Raw genomic sequence first — 18178 nt, forward strand, 5'->3', positions numbered from 1 at the left:
ATTTTCGCATTATGGATCGCTTAAAGCGTTCAAGGATGACTAATAAAGTATAAAGCTTGAGGGGGGCGTGGCTAGCCAGCAACAGGAGCGCACGCACAGGCTGGAGCTCCTGGCTGCAGGATCATACCGGCAGGTTTCTACCGCGTTTGGAGGCTCCCACGGGGCCGAAACTGCTACCGCGGGCACCTCCGGGCCGAGACCCACAGAAAGAGACCTTCCGCGGGTCTCTAGCTAATACTACGATTTTGCGGCCTATGGAACCGCGCGCATCTTCGGCCTAGATTTACAGGCGCGGCCGACCAGAAGTGAGGGCCGGCCGCGGAAGGCCACAGCAAACACCTGCCGAGGAGCAGCAGAGGTGAAGTAGCAGCTGCTGGGACCTGTAGAAAGCCGGGGAGCGGGCAGAAGAAGCAGGAGAGAGAGCAGCAGATCCACAGGACTGTAAACTGGGTGAGTGACGCAGCGGCTGCGGCCGCTGGACCCTGCGCCCCCCCCCCCCCTACACTCCCCCACCCCTATGGGACTGTGATACCACCCCTGGGGCACTGGAAATCCCCTGCTGCGTAGCAAACACCCTAGGCCGGCAGACACATTAGGAGGCCCCCTCCACCCCTCCCCCCAGTCGGACACCACCTAGGCGGGGGGAGACAAGGGGTGCAGAGGAAAAGAATTGGAGGCAGTGTGGGAGAAGAAGTAGTGGGGGACGCTGCGAAGAACTAAGCACATAGCGAGGAGCACCGGTCACGGAGCCCCCCCCCCCCTTAGGGGAGCACTCTACTCCCGAACAGAGAGGTGCAGAGGCAACTGACTGCCCCCCCCCCCCATTCCTGTGTGTCTCGCCCCTCGATAACGTGGCACCCCAGGACTGTAACCCACTGCTCTATGCGCACCCAGAAGCTAAGCCCTGAGCTTCCGCCTAAAAGAGACGCGCTAGAGGTGCACGGATACTATTACACTATGATTGCACCCCAACAGCCATGTATTAAAGCTTAAACTGCGCATGAATCCCCCCCTGTGACATCTTATAAGTTCGAGACTACGGACATTCCCTACTACTATCCTCTAACAACATGGCTCCCAGCAAGCAAGCCAAAATAACTAGTAAACTGCAGCAATATTCTCGGCCCAGCACCTCAATGGACCCCTGATCTAACGCGCCCTCCAGCCCGCAGAGTGCGCCCCCTGAGGCAACAACACCAGTTTTGCCCTCCACATCTGGCCCGACTATCGCCGATGTACTGAAAGCGATTACAGAGTCACGCTCTGCCCTCACAGAAAAAATTGACGCATTACAGTCGGACTTTGGTCTGCTGCGAGCGGACGTCCAAACGCTGAGAGAGCGCACAACAGAAGTCGAGACGCGAGTCTCTAACTTAGAGGACACTGTCACACCACTCTCAGATCAAGTACGCACCGTCAACTCTAACCTCACGGCGCAGCGGAAAAAACTGGACGATATGGAGAACCGCCTCCGCAGATGCAACCTCAGATTCATAGGATTGCCAGAGGAAGCTGAGGGCAGAGATCCCTGCGACTTTCTGGAATCGCTCCTCAAACAGGAGTATGGCCCCGACTCTCTGTCACCCCTATTCTGCATTGAGAGAGCACACTGCATCTCATCAAGAGCCCCGCCGCCCGGAAGCCCTCCAGGCACCTTCATTGCAAAATTACTTAACTAGAAGGACAGAGACAAAATTCTGGCGCTCTACTGGGAAAAAGACCCGATAAGGGTTGACGGACAAACAATCCGTATCTTCCCGGACCTCTCCTTAGAGGTGCAGCAGAGGTGACAAAAATTTTTAGAGGCAAAGAAAATGCTGCGTTCAAAACAACTTGTCTAAGCCATGCTATATCCGGCCAGACTAAAGGTGATCAAGGATAATCGCTCCCATTTCTTCGAAAACCTGCAGGATGTCCTAAACTGGCTCAAACAAAATTGACCTATGCCGTGAGACCTTCACAAATGCGTGCTTGCCCCCCCCCCCCCCCCTCCCATCCCCTATCCCCTCTCCCTCCATTTTAGATAAGAAGGCCGGCAGCTGAAGATAATGAAACTGCAAAGGGATGTGGACTGCGACAAAATTATTCTTTTCTGTTTGGACTGTGGGAGCCCGGCTGGTTTAGAGGCCTATATACCGCTCGCAACCCGCGCTGGGTACCCATAGTCCACACTGGCACAGCCCGCACCCACATAACCCTGTCTCTGTTTCTTCACAGGGGGACTTCATTCTTATGTTCGTAACTGCTGTTACTGTTCTATATTTTTCTGCTATAGTTTGTTGGTGACTCTCTCCTGGGGGTAGGCCGCACACCCCCCTACAAAGTTGTGAGTTATGGGATCAAAACCTGTCCAAAGTTCGGGGGGATGGGTAGGGTGGGAAGGGAGGGACTGGTTTGAGGTTGGCAAATGTGAACAGATTTTGGTTTGCTTTGTAATTTTCATTTGTTGTTATTTTTGGCGCGACCCTTTTTCGGATGCTTAACAAGGAATTTGTGGGAACGATGTCCAGGCCCTTGAAAATGGCTAGTGCGTACTTAAAACTGGTCTCCTGGAACGTCAGGGGCCTAAATCCTAAAATTAAAAGAGCGTTGGTTTTTGACTTCCTTAAAACTCCCTCCCCTCACATGATACTACTCCAAGAAACACACCTTAGGGGCTCGAGGACGCTGGCGCTTAAAGGGGTTGTCCCGCGCCGAAACGGTTTTTTTTTTTTTTTTTTAACCCCCCCCCCGTTCGGCGCGAGACAACCCCGATGCAGGGGTTAAAAAAACAAACCGGAGAGTGCTTACCTGAATCCCGGCGGTCCGGCGTCTTCATACTCACCTGCTGAAGATGGCCGCCGGGGTCTGCTCCCTCCGTGAACCGCAGCTCTTCTGTGCGGTCCATTGCCGATTCCAGCCTCCTGATTGGCTGGAATCGGCACGTGACGGGGCGGAGCTACACTGAGCCGGCATTCTGCACGAGCGGCCCCATTGAAGACAGCAGAAGACCCGGACTGCGCAAGCGCGGCTAATTTGGCCATCGGAGGCCGAAAATTAGTCGGCACCATGGAGACGAGGACGCCAGCAACGGAGCAGGTAAGTATAAAACTTTTGATAACTTCTGTATGGCTCATAATTAATGCACAATGTACATTACAAAGTGCATTAATATGGCCATACAGAAGTGTATAGACCCACTTGCTGCCGCGGGACAACCCCTTTAAGCGAGCAACAATAGGCTCGGCGTACCACGCGACTTACTCAAATTATGCTCGAGGAGTCAGCATATTGGTGGCCAAATCGGCCCAGTTTGCTTTCCGTCAAATACACATAGACCCTGGGGGGCGCTATCTTATCCTACAGGGAACTTTCCACGGACGCCTCCTCACGATAGTAACTGTTTACCTACCACCACCCGCTAACATGGAAATACATCACGAGGTGATGGCGCGAGTGGTCCCCCTGGAGGCGGCCCCGATAGTCATTATGGGAGACTTCAACCTGATCTTGGACCCGGTGCGGGACCGTCTCCAGCTGCTTCCACACAGGTTCGGCTGCCTTTGTGGGCCGACTCCTACTTATTGCAGGAAATATGGCGTGCACGACATCCACATGACAGAGCCTACTCATGTCACACCCCGACCTACAATGCCTTCTCACGCATAGACCTCTGTTTTGGCTCCCCGGACTGCCTCCCCATGGTACGCGACATATCCTACTTGCCCAGAGGCATTTCAGATCACTCTCCGCTCCAATTGGTTCTTGACCTCGGAGTTGAGGGCGGTCATCCTATGTGGAGGCTGAGCCCGTTGTGGTTGGAACAGAGAGAAGTGCACGAATACGTACAACAAAAGGCTGAAATATACAGGGAGGTTAATGAGGGGACGGCTTCGCAGCTGGTGGTATGGGATGCATTTAAAGCCTTCACCAGGGGATCCTTTACCTCGGCTATTGCCGAGCATAGAAGATCCCTGGGAGCCAGCCGCTTGGACTTGGAACGTCGCCTTGACTTAGCAGAGACTAGACATATAGCAGATTCCTCCCTGGAAACTACTACAATTCTGGGTGCCCTGCGACGGGAATATAAATTACTGCTTATTGAATACACCAAGAAGAAACTTCTGTACTCCCGCCACCGGACCTTTGATCAGAGAGACAAGAATGGCCACCTACTGGCCTACTTGGCTAGAGAAGATCAGACACTGCCGCCAATTACAGCAGTGCGAGATAGCGCGGGTACTTTATTAAGCGATCCCAAATTAATTAATCAAACGTTCGCCCAATTCTACAAGGACCTGTACACCTCCAAACAAAACTACACTGAAGCGCAGCTTTTGGCATATTTAGATGACATTCCCTTCCCCACACTGAGTGGAGACAGCGCGGCCCACCTGGACAGAGACCTAAGTATAGAAGAAATAATGGAGGCCATTAAGTCACTTCCCAATAGGAAGTCACCAGGCGTAGATGGGCTCCCCGGGTAATGGTATAAAAAAATGTGTAAACCCTGGCCCCACGACTTCTCACACTATATAATTCTATTCTGCGGGATGGGGCATTACCGGACACAATGCGTAAAGCCCTTATAATAATGATCCCTAAAACTGGAAAAGATCCCACAGACTGCGGCTCTTACCGTCCCATTTCCCTCCTCAACAACGATGTAAAAATAAATGCCAAAAATACTGGCGACGCGTATAAACTCGGTACTGAGCAAGATCATACACGCTGACTAGTCTGGCTTCATGCCTGGCAAAAGCACAGAAATGAACCTGAGGAGGCTTTTTAATCATCAGTCATATAAGCATACTAACTGCGGGAAGCGTACTCTGGTATTTATAGATCAGGCAAAGGCCTTCGACTCAGTAGAGTGGAAGTACTTATGGGCGGTGATGCGGCTGTTTGGATTCGGACCAACCTTTATTAAATGGATCGAGATACTATATGACTCCCTGGTAGCCAACATTAAGACTAACATACACGTGTCTGCCCAGTTCTCCCTGAGTAGAGGCACAAGACAGGGCTGCCCTTTGTCCCCCGCCTTGTTTGCCCTCGCCATAGAGCCTCTTGCGATCCAAATCCGAACGTCACCAACAGTGAGGGGATTTACACTGAACAATTAAGAAGAGCGCATAGCACTCTATGCAGATGACACCCTTCTCTTTCTTCAAGACCCGGAGACGTCTCTAGATGCAGCGCTGACTATTTTCGGCGCATTTGGCATGCACTCTGGCATTAGGGTCAACTGGGACAAGACCCATTTACTGGCGGTGGACCCTGCGGCCGCCGAGCTCCCTCTGCCCGCCCCGCTGAGCTGGACAACCCAGACCACCTATTTGCGCGTAAAGGTCTCAGTGGAATTATCCGCCTTTTACAATTCCAATCTGGTCCCTCTCCTGGGCTGGGCTGGGGAGGTGGCGACACGCTGGGCCTCTCTCCCACTTACGCTAGTGGGCAGAATAAACCTACTAAAAATGAAACTGCTGCCAAAATGCCTATATATATTACATAATTCCCCTACGTTAGTCCCCAAAAAATTCTTTACTATGCTCCGCGGGATCGTGCTGCGCATACTGTGGAGGGGCACTACACCCAGGATCAAATTAGAGACTCTGTGCCTCCCGTTGAGTGGGGGAGGGCTGGCCCTACCACACTTCTATTATTACTACCTGGCCAGCCAGCTTGTGTACGCGGGATGGTGGCTATCCTCGTCAGATTACAACCCGGCAGTGGGCCTTGAACGTAGAATGGTGGACCCTGCCCAGAACCTACGGGGCTGCTGCTGAGTGGCCCCTCATCCTCGGTCGTTCCTCTGCCCACTCCTATGCTGGTGACACTGGAGACCTGGCAACGGGTCACGAGATTGTCCACTGCAGAGGAGACTGCGCGATCCCCACATACTCCCCTCTGGAATAACCCCAGACTGCCACATTTCCAGCGCTTCCCGGAGTCTGCCTTCTGGAGATGTTGGGGCGTCAATGCCCTCTCTGACATAGTCAGCGAGGGCACGCTTTGCACCTTTCTGCAGCTGCGGATAGCCCACGGCCTGCCCGAAAACTCCTACTTTAGATACTACCAATTGCGAGATGAAGCCAGGGCTCAGTTTGGAGGTCTATCTATCCCACTATCCATGACACGGCTGGAGAGCCTAGCGCAGATGTGCAATCTTGTCAAACCATTGTCGAGTTTCTATGCCCATATAGCGCAGCACCTGGCCCCGCTGGGCGAGAGGCCCATGCAGAGATGGGAGGGGGACATCCCTGATCTGACCTTAGGGGAGGATGAGGATATAATGGGTGGATCTGCCCCCCGGTTAGCGCTAGAGACAAGCTCATCCAAGTTAAGTTCCTGCACCGTATATACTATACCCCTTCCAGGTTGTGCACTATGGGCCTGCTCTCTACTGCAACGTGCCCGCGATGTTTGGCGGTGGATGGAACGGTCATGCACGTGTTCTGGGAGTGCTCGGTCCTACAGGACTACTGGAGAGATGTACTTGTCTTCATGGAAACGCATGTAGGGGCACCGAGGATCATGCATCCTGGGACGTGCCTCTTTGGGCTTGTGGGAGACCTGCCGGTGGCCGCAGCAACACGTATATTGTACAAGCTGTTACTTTTCTATGCAAAAAAAGTGATCCTACTCAACTGGAAACACCCTGGGAGGCCGACCAGGAGCGCATGGGTCAGGATCGTCAACGCCGAAATCCCAATGTACAAACGGACGTACATGGCCAGGGGATGCCCTGAAAAATTTGATAAGATCTGGGGTGGCTGGGTGAGTTGCCCTGCAACGGCGTTGGGAGAGCCAAGCTAGGTGGTAGTGGGGGGGGGGGGGGGGGAGGGAAGGACAAAAAGAGGGACACCTGTTCAACTTGCTCTCTACGTCAAAAACCCTTTGCTCAGAAAACCAACTTTTCTCCTCTGATTATACAATGCTGCAATGTCTGGGTTGTGTTCTTAGTACACAGGATGGGGGGAATAAATGGTTGGGGAATATAACATTTGACATCTTGTAACTTGGTACCTTCGTTAACATCACAACAAAGGGTTTCCTTGCTGGTCCCAAAAAAAGCAAGGGACATCAAATCCCCTCTGGTACAGGTGTGAATGAATATTCATGAGCTTCACTTGGCAGAAAATACACTAAGGCCTCATGTCCATGGGGAAAATCAGGCCACGGGGAAAATCATGTCCCGCCCCGCGGACATGAGCGCTGAAAAGAAGAATAAATAAGAATAAACTTACCCGCAGCAGACCGGGCAGGTCTTCTCTTCTTCACGGCCTGATCATCTTTCTTCGTCGGCAGCTGTACTCAGCACGCCGGCGGCGTACCGCGCGCATGCGCCGGGCACATCCGCCGGGCCGAAGCAAGAAGATCCGGCCGTGAAGAAGAGAAGACTTGCCCGGTCCGCTGCGGCTTCCATAGGCTTCAATAGAAGCCTGCGGGAGCCGTCCCCGCGGGAGACCCGCACGTAAATGGAGCATGTCACGTTTTTTTTCACGCTCCATTTTTTTAAATTCACTTTTATTGACCATCCGCGGGTATTTATCTACCCGTGGGTGGTCAATATCCGCATGCGGGTGATCCGCTGCGGATTTAAAATCATATTTTGTCCGTGGACATGAGGCCTTAATCATCTGTCTAGCTCAAATCAACTTTCCCCAGACCAGAAATGTAGCAGAATGGTATGGAAAGATGGGTGATGATATACCATTATTGTTACATCACAATATTGCCTCCTAAATATAAGACGCACATATAGATTGGTCTAAATGTAGAATAACCATATCTAAGCATTTACGAGACACATCAGTATTTATCAAATTTTTTTTCTTATTAACAAGACCAATTTACATCGTCATAGACATCAATAAGTGGTTGTCAAAGCCTATAACTGGTAATACCCAATAGTCAGGGTGAAGTCACACGAACGTATATCGGCTCGGTTTTCACGCCGAGCCGATATACGTTGTCCTCGTGTGCAGGGGGGGGGGGGATGGAAGAGCCAGGAGCAGGAACTGAGCTCCCGCCCCCCTCTCCGCCCCTCTGCACTATTTGCAATGGGAAGAGGCGGGGCGGGGGCAGGGCTAAGTTCCGAGAATTAGCCCCGCCCCTGTCCCACCTCTCTCCATTGCAAATAGTGCAGAGGGGCGGAGAGGAGGCAGAGAGGGGGCGGGAGCTCAGTTCCTGCTCCTGGCTCTTCCCTCCTGCACACGAGGACAACGTATATTGGCTCGGCGTGAAAACCGAGCCGATATACGTTCGTGTGACTTCACCCTCAAGCTGGCTTTAGGCATGAGGTTTTAATTAGTAGATCACACCAATATCATTAGGATCTGTTAAAATCACATGATGGAAAGATAATTAACCCCTTGAGTGGAGGGTTTCTTACCACCCTGTCGTACCCACCAGGGCAGGTTTTTTAAATGGTCTAATCATTTAATTTCAACAAATTTTGCAGTCGCGTTCCAAGAGTCATAACTTTTTCATTTTTCCATTGACACAGCCATATGAGGGCTTGTTTTTTGCGGGACAAGTTGTACTTTTTGATGGCCTCATTTTTTGGTATATATAATGTATTTCATAACTTCTGTAAATAAAATTGTAGGTAGATTGGGGGGAAAAAAAGGAAATTCTGCCATTTGTTTTTTGGATTTCATTTTTACGGCGTTCAGCGAGCAGAATAAATAATGTGATAACATTATTCTCTGAGTCAACACGATTCCGGTGATACCAAGTTTATACAGTATTTTTATGTTTTGCCATTTTTGTACATTTAAGGGCGCATTCAGACGACCGTATATCGGCTGGGTATTCACGCCGGCCGATATACAGCGTCTCTCTCTGCAGGGGGAGGAGGCTGGAAGAGCCGGGAGCAGTGCTCTGAGCTCCCCGCTCCCTCTCTGCCTTCTCCCCACCCCCCTGCACTATTTTCAACTAGAAGAGGAGGGGCAGGGCGAAGCTAATTCCTGGAACTTAGCCCCGCCCCTGTCCCGCCTCCTTTCATTGCAAATAATGCAGAGGGACAGAGATGGGGTGGAGAGGAGCCAGAGAGGGGACGGGAGCTCAGAGCACTGCTCCCGACTCTTCCAGCCTCCTCCCCCTCCCCGGCCGATATATAAAGGTTTGCTTTTGTGTCGCCATATTCCAAGAGCCATATAAATATTTTTTCTATTGCCAGAGCCCCAGAAGGCCTTGTTTTTTTGCAGGATAAACTCTAGTCTTCATTTATCTAATTTTTTGGAACATGTAAAATTTTGATCGCTTTTTATTCCATTTTTCTAGTAGCAAGATTAACAAAATCTGTAATTCTGGCATGTTTTTTATTTTTCACTGCATTCTCTGAGCAGTATAAATAATATATTAAAGTAATTCTAAAGGCTAGTACGATTATGTCCCTACCAAATTGTAATAGTTTTTTTTTCTTTCATGACTTTTTCACACTTTAAAAAAATAAAAGTGATGAAAGTTTAAATCACCCTCCTTTTACCATATCTAAAATAAAAAAAAATCTAAATCATAAAAAGAAAAATAAATATTTCATATCGCCGCGTCGGAAAAAGTCTGATCTATCAAAGTAGTGCATTATTTACTCCGCACAGTGAAAGTAGTCCGAAAAAAAAATAAAGAACGCCACAAATGCACTTTTTCAGTCTCCCTGTCTACCAGAAAAAATGCAATAAAAAGCAATCAAAAAGTCGTATGTATTTCGAATTGGTACTAACGTAAACTACTGTACATCTCACAAAAAATGAGCCCTTGCTCAAGTACGTCGACGGAAAAATAAAAAAGTTATTGTGCGCAGAAGATGCAGCAGAAAATAATTTAAAAAAATTAAATGTCTGAAAAAAAAAGTACTACAGCAAAAAAAAAACGATATAAGTTTGGTATTGTAGTAATCGTACTGACCCGTAGAATAAAGTTATCATGTCATTTTTGTTGCAGTTTGTGTGCCGTAGAAACAAAACACACTAAAAGATGGCGGAATGTCATTTTTTTTTATCTACTCCACTTAGAATTTTGTAAAAGTTTTTCAGTGCATTATATGGTACTTTAAATAGCACCAATAAAAAAATACAACTCGTCCCGCAAAAAACAAGCCCTCATGCAGCGACGACGATAACTAAAAAATGATTTATGACATATGAGTTATGATTTTTTAAACGGGGGGAGGAAAAAAAGAAATGGGGGAAAAAAGAAAAAAAGGGTCTGTCATTAAGGGGTTAAATAATGTACTAACTTCTTCTCTAGGTCATTACAACGCAGGGATACCACATGTGTAATTTTATTTTTAAATTTTTACAAAGTAAAGGGAGACAATTTTTATTTTATTTTTAATTTTTATTTTTTTAATAATTTTTTAACTTTTTTACATTTTTGTCCCTTTACATGCTGCAGTCACACTGCAGGATTTAAAGGGTTAACACATCGGAGGTTTTCTCTGATCACTGCTGTAAGAGCTGGTGCCTGGCTGTCCTCTGACAGCCAAGCACCAGCTTTTCCTGCCACAGAGACCATCGGCTGGCTTCTGACAAGCCGATGGTCTCTATGGCAACCTGTAAACAAAGCAGTGCAGGACTTTGAATTTAGAAGCGGGAGATTGCCGTCAGATCGGCAATATCTTCCTGCTTCTGTTTTTCAAAGTCCTGCACTGTTCTGTGTGGGTCTGTGGAGGCAGAGCACAATGCCACAGCTTGTGGCATTGTGCTCTGCAGCTCCTATAGTGAAACATAGCCCAGAAATCTTCTGGGCTATATTGCTATGGGCAATGGAGCTTGTCCCAGAAAATTTCCGGGTGTGCCACTCAAGGGATTAAAGGAGAACTCCACCCAAATGTTTCTTATAATTTCACTACCAGTTGTCGTTTTGCTGCAGAACCTGGCAAAACTTGTATCACTGAGCAGCGGAAAAACATCTCTTGGTCAGATGGATCCAGATTTTTGTTGCACCGTGCTGATAGGAAGGCAGATTTTGGTGCAAACAGCATGAATTGATGACCCCTTCCTGTCAGCTGGTCAGAACATGTCAGCACCTCTATCTAATCTGCGGCAACTACAAGAAGCTTCCTGTCCACAGGGGCTGATATTCCTGTAGAACAATTTCATTACTTGGCGGAATCTACACCACGATAAATTGCTGCAGTTCTGAAGGTCAAAGGAAGAAGGTGCAACACCCTACTGAATGGGGGTCTCTAAATAAAGCGGTCCTTAGGTGCATGACCAGGTTTAGTAGCTGATGCCATCCTAATCCTGAGACATCCATCTTTAATCACCTGTGGGTCCTGGAGACGGCTGAGGTCTGGGTACAGGTAGAACTGAATGCCTTGAAGAGCCCCAGGTAACGAGACCCCTCGGATGAGCAAAACAATCAGCATCAAGTAGGGAAAAGTTGCCGTAAAATATACAACCTGCCGAAACAAAAATTCTAAATCAAATCTGATACTCGCATATCTATAGCTTTTATATTTTTTGGAGGTGAGTCACATGGGATCATGTGACTCACAAGGGACAATCCATCTAAATACACCCTTATTTAACACAAATATAAATGTCGAATACACAGAAGGGCAAAAAGTCCAGTTCCTGAGCTCATGGGCTACGTCTAGTCATCTCATATCTTTCAATTTTTGACTTGGAAGCCCACGGCTGGATCTTGCTGGTACAGAAAGAGAGCCTATGATCCCCTCTGCTTCTGGGCCTTCGGACACAGCAGTTTGCCCAACTCGGCTGTTTACCCCTGGTCACTTACATATAAAGGCGTGGTAAGGGTAAATTAAAAGAAAATTCGCCCACCTTCCCTGTGGATTTGACTCCCTTCCAGATACAGAAGTAACAGATGATCCAGGCCAGCAGAAGACACAAAGCGAGCTCCCAACGTAAGCTCCCAATATGATCAATACCATCGGATATATTTAGTACTCGCTTCCTGCAAAGAAAACAGGGTATTATTCTGTTTGTGTGGAATCTATCAATATACCTCTGGGACATCTAGTGGTGTTACATTTACACCCAAAAAGCTGGATGATATCCAATAAAGAGGTAGAAATCTATACTAGGCATAAATTATGGTCCTAAATAAAGCAATGTCCAAATACTCAGAGCAAGGATATTGCTGTATGTGAATCTAATCAGGGAGAAGATGGAAGAAGATGCTTAAAAGGGCATTAACCAATAAATTAGTACTTTAGGATGGTCAGAAAGAGCCTATAGCTTACTCCCAAAACTCTATGACGCTCGACGTTCCATTTATTGTCATGTTGTGAGTGCTGTTACTCTTGTGAAAATCTATGCAGTTTTCTGAGGAAACAAAAGGGACGACATGAAAAAAGGAGATGATGTATGTACAAGAATGTAACTGCTATAATACTGCCCCCTATGTACAATAACAAAATTACTATAATACTGCCCCCTATGTACAAGAAAATAACGACTATAATACTGCGCCTATGTACAAGAATATAACTACTATAATACTGCCCCCTATGTACAAGAATATAACTACTATAATACTGCCCCCTATGTACAAGAATATAACTACTATAATACTGCCTCCTATGTACAAGAATATAACTACTATAATACTGCCCCCTATGTACAAGAATATAACTACTATAATACTGCCTCCTATGTACAAGAATATAACTACTATAATACTGCCACCCATGTACCAGAATATAACTGCTATAATACTGCCCCCTATGTACAAGAATATAACTGCTATAATACTGCCCCTATGTACAAGAATATAACTACTATAATACTGCCTCCTATGTACAAGAATATAACTACTATAATACTTCCCCCTATGTACAAGAATATAACTACTATAATACTGCCCCCTATGTACAAGAATATAACTACTATAATACTGCCACCCATGTACCAGAATATAACTGCTATAATACTGCCCCCTATGTACAAGAATATAACTACTATAATACTGCCTCCTATGTACAAGAATATAACTACTATAATACTGCCTCCTATGTACAAGAATATAACTGCTATAATACTGCCACATATGTACAAGAATACAACTACAATAACACTGCTCCCCTATGTTCAAGAATATAACTACTACCGTATAATACTGCCCCCTATGTACCAGAATATAACTACTACAATATTGCTCCTTTGTACAAAAATACAAAGACATTCAATGAAAGAGCCACAAAATGCAATACCTGATAGGCACAATCGCCGTAAGGCAGGCACAATCGCCATAATCATAGTCTGCACTGAACAAGTAGCTCCTCCTTATCATAGTTTGGCAGGCTGCATTCTACCGTATGAGGGTTTACGGCGATTGTGCCTACCTTACAGCGATTGTGCCTACCTTATGGGAATTGTGCCTGCTTAACAGCGATTGTGCCTATCGGGTATTGCATTTTTTGGCTCTTTCAGTGAATGTCTTTGGTTTTTTTTTCTCTCACCTCTGTGATTTTAATGTACTGTAGTTAATAGTGAGATAGCATAGGTACTGATGGACGCGTGGTGGCCTCAACGTGGCCAGTCAGCCTATGCATTTTGGCCAAAATGCAGAACTAACACCTGCATTTTCTGTATGCAGTGAATGTTTTTTTTTCTCTCACCTCTGTGATTTTTATGTACAAGAATATAGCGACTATAATACTGCCCCCTATGTACAAAAATATCACTACTATAATACTGCCCCCTACGTACAAGAATATAACTACTATATTACTGTCCCTTATTTACAAGAATATAGGGTCATTCCGTGTCAGTTCAACCAACGCTCCCGGTCGACCATCTCAGATGGTAGTGGGGGAGCTGGCTTGTTGCGCTTCCTTTCTGCTCATTTTTCACTTCATCTTTGCTGGTGCACAATCAGTCACTTGTAAACTATAGTTATTTATTACACAAATGCTAGCCTTAGATAATCTTAGTATCCAATATGGATAGAGTGCTAAATAAGCCCAGTGATCACTGTAATACACCACAATCATTATGCAACACTCAAGGATATTCTGACCATCTTAGGCCAAAGCTTGTGGCTCACCTGAACTTGCTATGCAATTTTTGATCACACAAGTTTCTTGAGCACAAAAAGTTGTCTCATTCCAAAAATAATTTACCTTCTCATGATTTCTAAACTAATTATACATCCATGCAAAACTTACACTTATTTTATTATTTGACCTCCGCGAGTGCATAGGACCTTCACAGACATTGATATTTTCCCGTCTAGAAGGTCTGGGAACAAAATGAAAAACATCGAATCTTGTAGAGCAAAAAATTCTCTTCCAAATGAAACAAAAATGAAAAAAAAAAAATAATGGAGTACATTCCGATTTTCGCCTTTGAAAAAGGGAAAAATTTGCATGAAACTGTTTTTTGCCATTTTTGACTCATTGTATCTTAAGAGCTATGCATCCTTTTGGGTCCATAATGTGAATAATGAGAAACATTTCTATGGAGTACACATTGATAAATTCATAGCTGAGTTGGATTGCATAGATTATGAGTTATTACTGCTTAAAATATGAGTTTTATTTTGCGCGATAGAATTTTTCAGCTACTTTGACATGCAATGGTGGCTGAATGATGATAAGAGTGGCAGTCTGAGTAGCTTTGCTGGATTCAGCACCAAAAGTTCTCCTAGTGTGTGAAGTTTCATTGCTCTAGAGTCATTGGAACTGGCTTGGCAATGGATTGAAATCACCACTTTTTTCAGGTTGCGCGCTGTAATCACATGACAACCCCCTAGATAAAGACCTGTAGCTCGTGAACCAAAGCACTTTGAAGCCTAATATTCTGGCTATCTTAGTTTAGGGTCAGGGTCTATCTTTGTGCAAAGTGTCATTGAAATCTGAGATGGTCGACCGGGAGCGTTGGGTGAACTGACACGGAATGACCCTATAACTACTATAATACTACCCCCTATGTACAAGAATATAACTACTATAATACTGCCCCCTATGTACAAGTACATAATTACAATAATACTGCCTCCTATGTACCAGAATATAACAATGCAACTACTATAATACTGCCCCCTATATACAAGAATATAACTACTATAATACTGCCCTATATACAAGAATATAGCTATTATAATACTGCCCCCTATGTACAAGAATATAACTACTATAATACTTCTCCTATGTAAGAAGATATAAATACTATAATACTGCTCCCCATGTACAAGAATATAACTACTAGAATATTGTCTCCTGTGTACAAGAATATAACTACTATAATACTGCCCTTTGTGTACAAGAATATAACTACTATAATACTGCAGTTACAATGCGGCGGTTGCGGTTCCTCCCGAGACAGCGGTGTGCTGGGTCCTGTGGTTGGGGCATGCGCACCCCCGACTTGTGGTCTGGCTGCCGAGGGCGCGGGTGCCGGACCGTCGTGCTGCTGGTGGCTTGCGGCGCGCTTGGTAGTCCTGGAGGCGACGTGCGTGCGCGCGCGAACCTGGGAGTGCGCTTGCCGTGCACGAGCTCCCTTTTGATGTGCTATGGAGAGTTGGCCGTTTCCCTCTCTCCGGCTCTGGGCGGAGGCTTCTGTTTTAAAGTCTGGCAGTGACTGCAATCACTGCCAGTTCTTGGTTTCCCTCAGGTTGCTAGCTAGTCTGCATCTGTACGTCTCCTGCATCTGTCAGCTTTTCTGCTATTTTGTTACCATCTGCCAGGTTGTTCCATCTGCCTCGGTACTATCAGTATTGTTCCGTGTAGTTTTTTTTTTTACCTGTCTGTCCTGTCGGTAGTCTACCCATTTCTTCTAGCTGTGCCAGCGCTCCTTCTCGGCCCCTAGATAGCGCAGGGACCGCCGCCCAGTTGCCCCCCTGGGGTTAGCCAGGAGTGTAGGCAAGTAGGCAGGGACAGGGGTTGCGGGTATGATCCAGAGCAACCCGGGCTGGCGTATCCAGGGTAGCCCCCTATGTACAAGAATATAACTACTATAATACTGCTCTCTATGTAAGAGAATATAGCTACTATAATACTGCCCCCTATATACAAGAAGATTACTATAATACTGCCCCCCCATGTACAAGACTATAACTACTCTAATACTGCTCCCTATGTACAAGAATATAACTACTCTAATACTGCTCCCTATGTACAAGAATATAACTACTCTAATACTGCTCCCTATGTACAAGAATATAACAACTATAATAATGTCTCCTATGTACAAGAATATAACTACTATAATACTGCTCCCATGTACAAGAATATAAATACTATAATAATACCCTATCTACAAGAATATAACTACTATAATACTGCCCCCTATGTACAAGAATATAACTACTATAATACTGCTCTCTATGTAAGAGAATATAGCTACTATAATACTGCCTCTTATGTACAAGAATATAACTACTATATTACTGCCCTCTATGTACAAGAATATAACTACTATAATAATACCCTATCTACAAGAATATAACTACTATAATACTGCTCTCTATGTAAGAGAATATAACTACTATAATACTGCCTCTTATGTACAAGAATATAACTATTATAATACTGCCCCTATATACAAGAATATAGCTACTAGAATACTGCTCCTATGTACTAAAATATAGCTACTATAATATTACCCCATCTACAAGAATATAACTACTATAATACTGTACCCTATGTACAAGAATATAACTACTATAATACTGCCCTCTACGTACAAGAATATAACTACTATAATACTGCCCTCTACGTACAAGAATATAACTACTATAATACTGCCTCCTCCTATGTATAAAAATATAACTATTATAATTGTCCCCTATATACAAGAATATAGCTACTATAATACTGCCCCTTATGTACAAGAATATAACTACTATAATACTGCCCCTTATGTACAAGAATATAACTACTATAATACTGCCCTCTATGTACAAGAATATAACTACCTTACTACTACTCTAACAACTATAATACTGCCCTCTATGTACAAGAATATAACTACCTTACTACTACCCTATCTACAAGAATATAACTACTATAATACTGCCCTCTATGTACAAGACTATAACTACCTTACTACTACCCTATCTACAAAAAGTTTAACTACTATAATACTGCTCCCATGTATAAGAATATCACTACTATAATACTGCCTCCTATGTATAACATAATAATAATAATAATAATCTTTATTTGTATAGCGCCAACTTATTCCGCAGCGCTTTCAGGCATGGATAAATGCAAAACAATACAACAATTGCAACAATTACAATGTGAGATACATTGGGTTAGACACAAATGGGTTGGGGGTGGTACAGGAGGTGCAGGGGGTGGGGAAACAGGCAGTAGGAAATTTTATGTACAGATCATTTATCAGAAGGCAGACAGGGTGGAGCACCATAGGGAGGGGCGAGGGACTAGGTCAGGAGATTTGGTATGCTTCCCTGAAGAGGTGCGTTTTTAAGGCACGTCTGAAATTTCGTGCATCGGGAATTGTCCAGATGCCTTGGGGTAGAGCGTTCCAGAGGATGGGTGCTGCTCTAGTGAAGTCCTGTAGGCGAGCATGAGAGGTTCCTATTACAGGGGTGTTTAGTCTGAGGGTGTTATCTGATCGGAGTGAGCGCGCTGGGTGGTATACTGACAGTAGGGAGGCGATGTATGGTGGCGCAGCGCCATGCAGAGCTTTGTGAGTGAGGTATAGCAGTTTAAATTTAGTTCTGCAGTGGATGGGCAGCCAATGCAGCGACTGGCATAGTGTAGAGGCGTCTGAATAACGACTGGATAGAAAAATGAGTCTAGCTGCTGCATTTAGTATGGATTGGAGTGGAGCGAGTCTAGTGCGGGGGAGGCCAATGAGTAGCGAGTTGCAGTAGTCAAGCCGGGAGTGGATGAGCGCAACCACGAGTGTCTTTAGCGTGTCCGTGGTTAGGAACGGACGTATTTTAGCAATATTTCTGAGGTGCATGTGGCATGTTTGGGCCAGAGATTGGATATGGGGGGAAAAGGAGAGGTCAGAGTCCAGTGTGACCCCAAGGCATCGGGCATGCTGTCTGGGGGTTATAATGGTAATGGTATAATAGTAACATAGTTCGTAAGGCTGAATGAAGACAATGTCCATCTAGTTCAGCCTGTCTAGCCTCCTGTTTTGTTGATCCAGAGGAAGGCAAAAAACCCCAAGAGCAGAAGCCAATAGCCCTTTTGGGGAAAAAATTCCTTCCCGACTCCCTAATGGCAATCAGACTGTTCCCT

The 18178-nt window shown here is 45.7% G+C and overlaps 1 protein-coding gene across 1 annotated transcript in view; it reads right to left on the reverse strand.

Moving 5' to 3' along the window:
- LOC136611370 (sodium- and chloride-dependent GABA transporter 2-like) overlaps window positions 1–18178 on the reverse strand; it is a 77295-nt gene that overhangs the window by 12499 nt on the left and 46618 nt on the right. The window contains exons 5-7 of the mRNA XM_066590914.1: window positions 12200–12281; window positions 11778–11910; window positions 11258–11392 (exon numbers count right to left, since the gene is read on the reverse strand). Of these exons, the coding sequence (XP_066447011.1) occupies window positions 11258–11392; window positions 11778–11910; window positions 12200–12281 (350 nt within the window). The remainder of the gene's footprint in view (window positions 1–11257; window positions 11393–11777; window positions 11911–12199; window positions 12282–18178) is intronic.

This window comes from Eleutherodactylus coqui, chromosome 2 (genome assembly GCF_035609145.1).
Source record: "Eleutherodactylus coqui strain aEleCoq1 chromosome 2, aEleCoq1.hap1, whole genome shotgun sequence".
Lineage (NCBI taxonomy): Eukaryota > Metazoa > Chordata > Amphibia > Anura > Eleutherodactylidae > Eleutherodactylus > Eleutherodactylus coqui.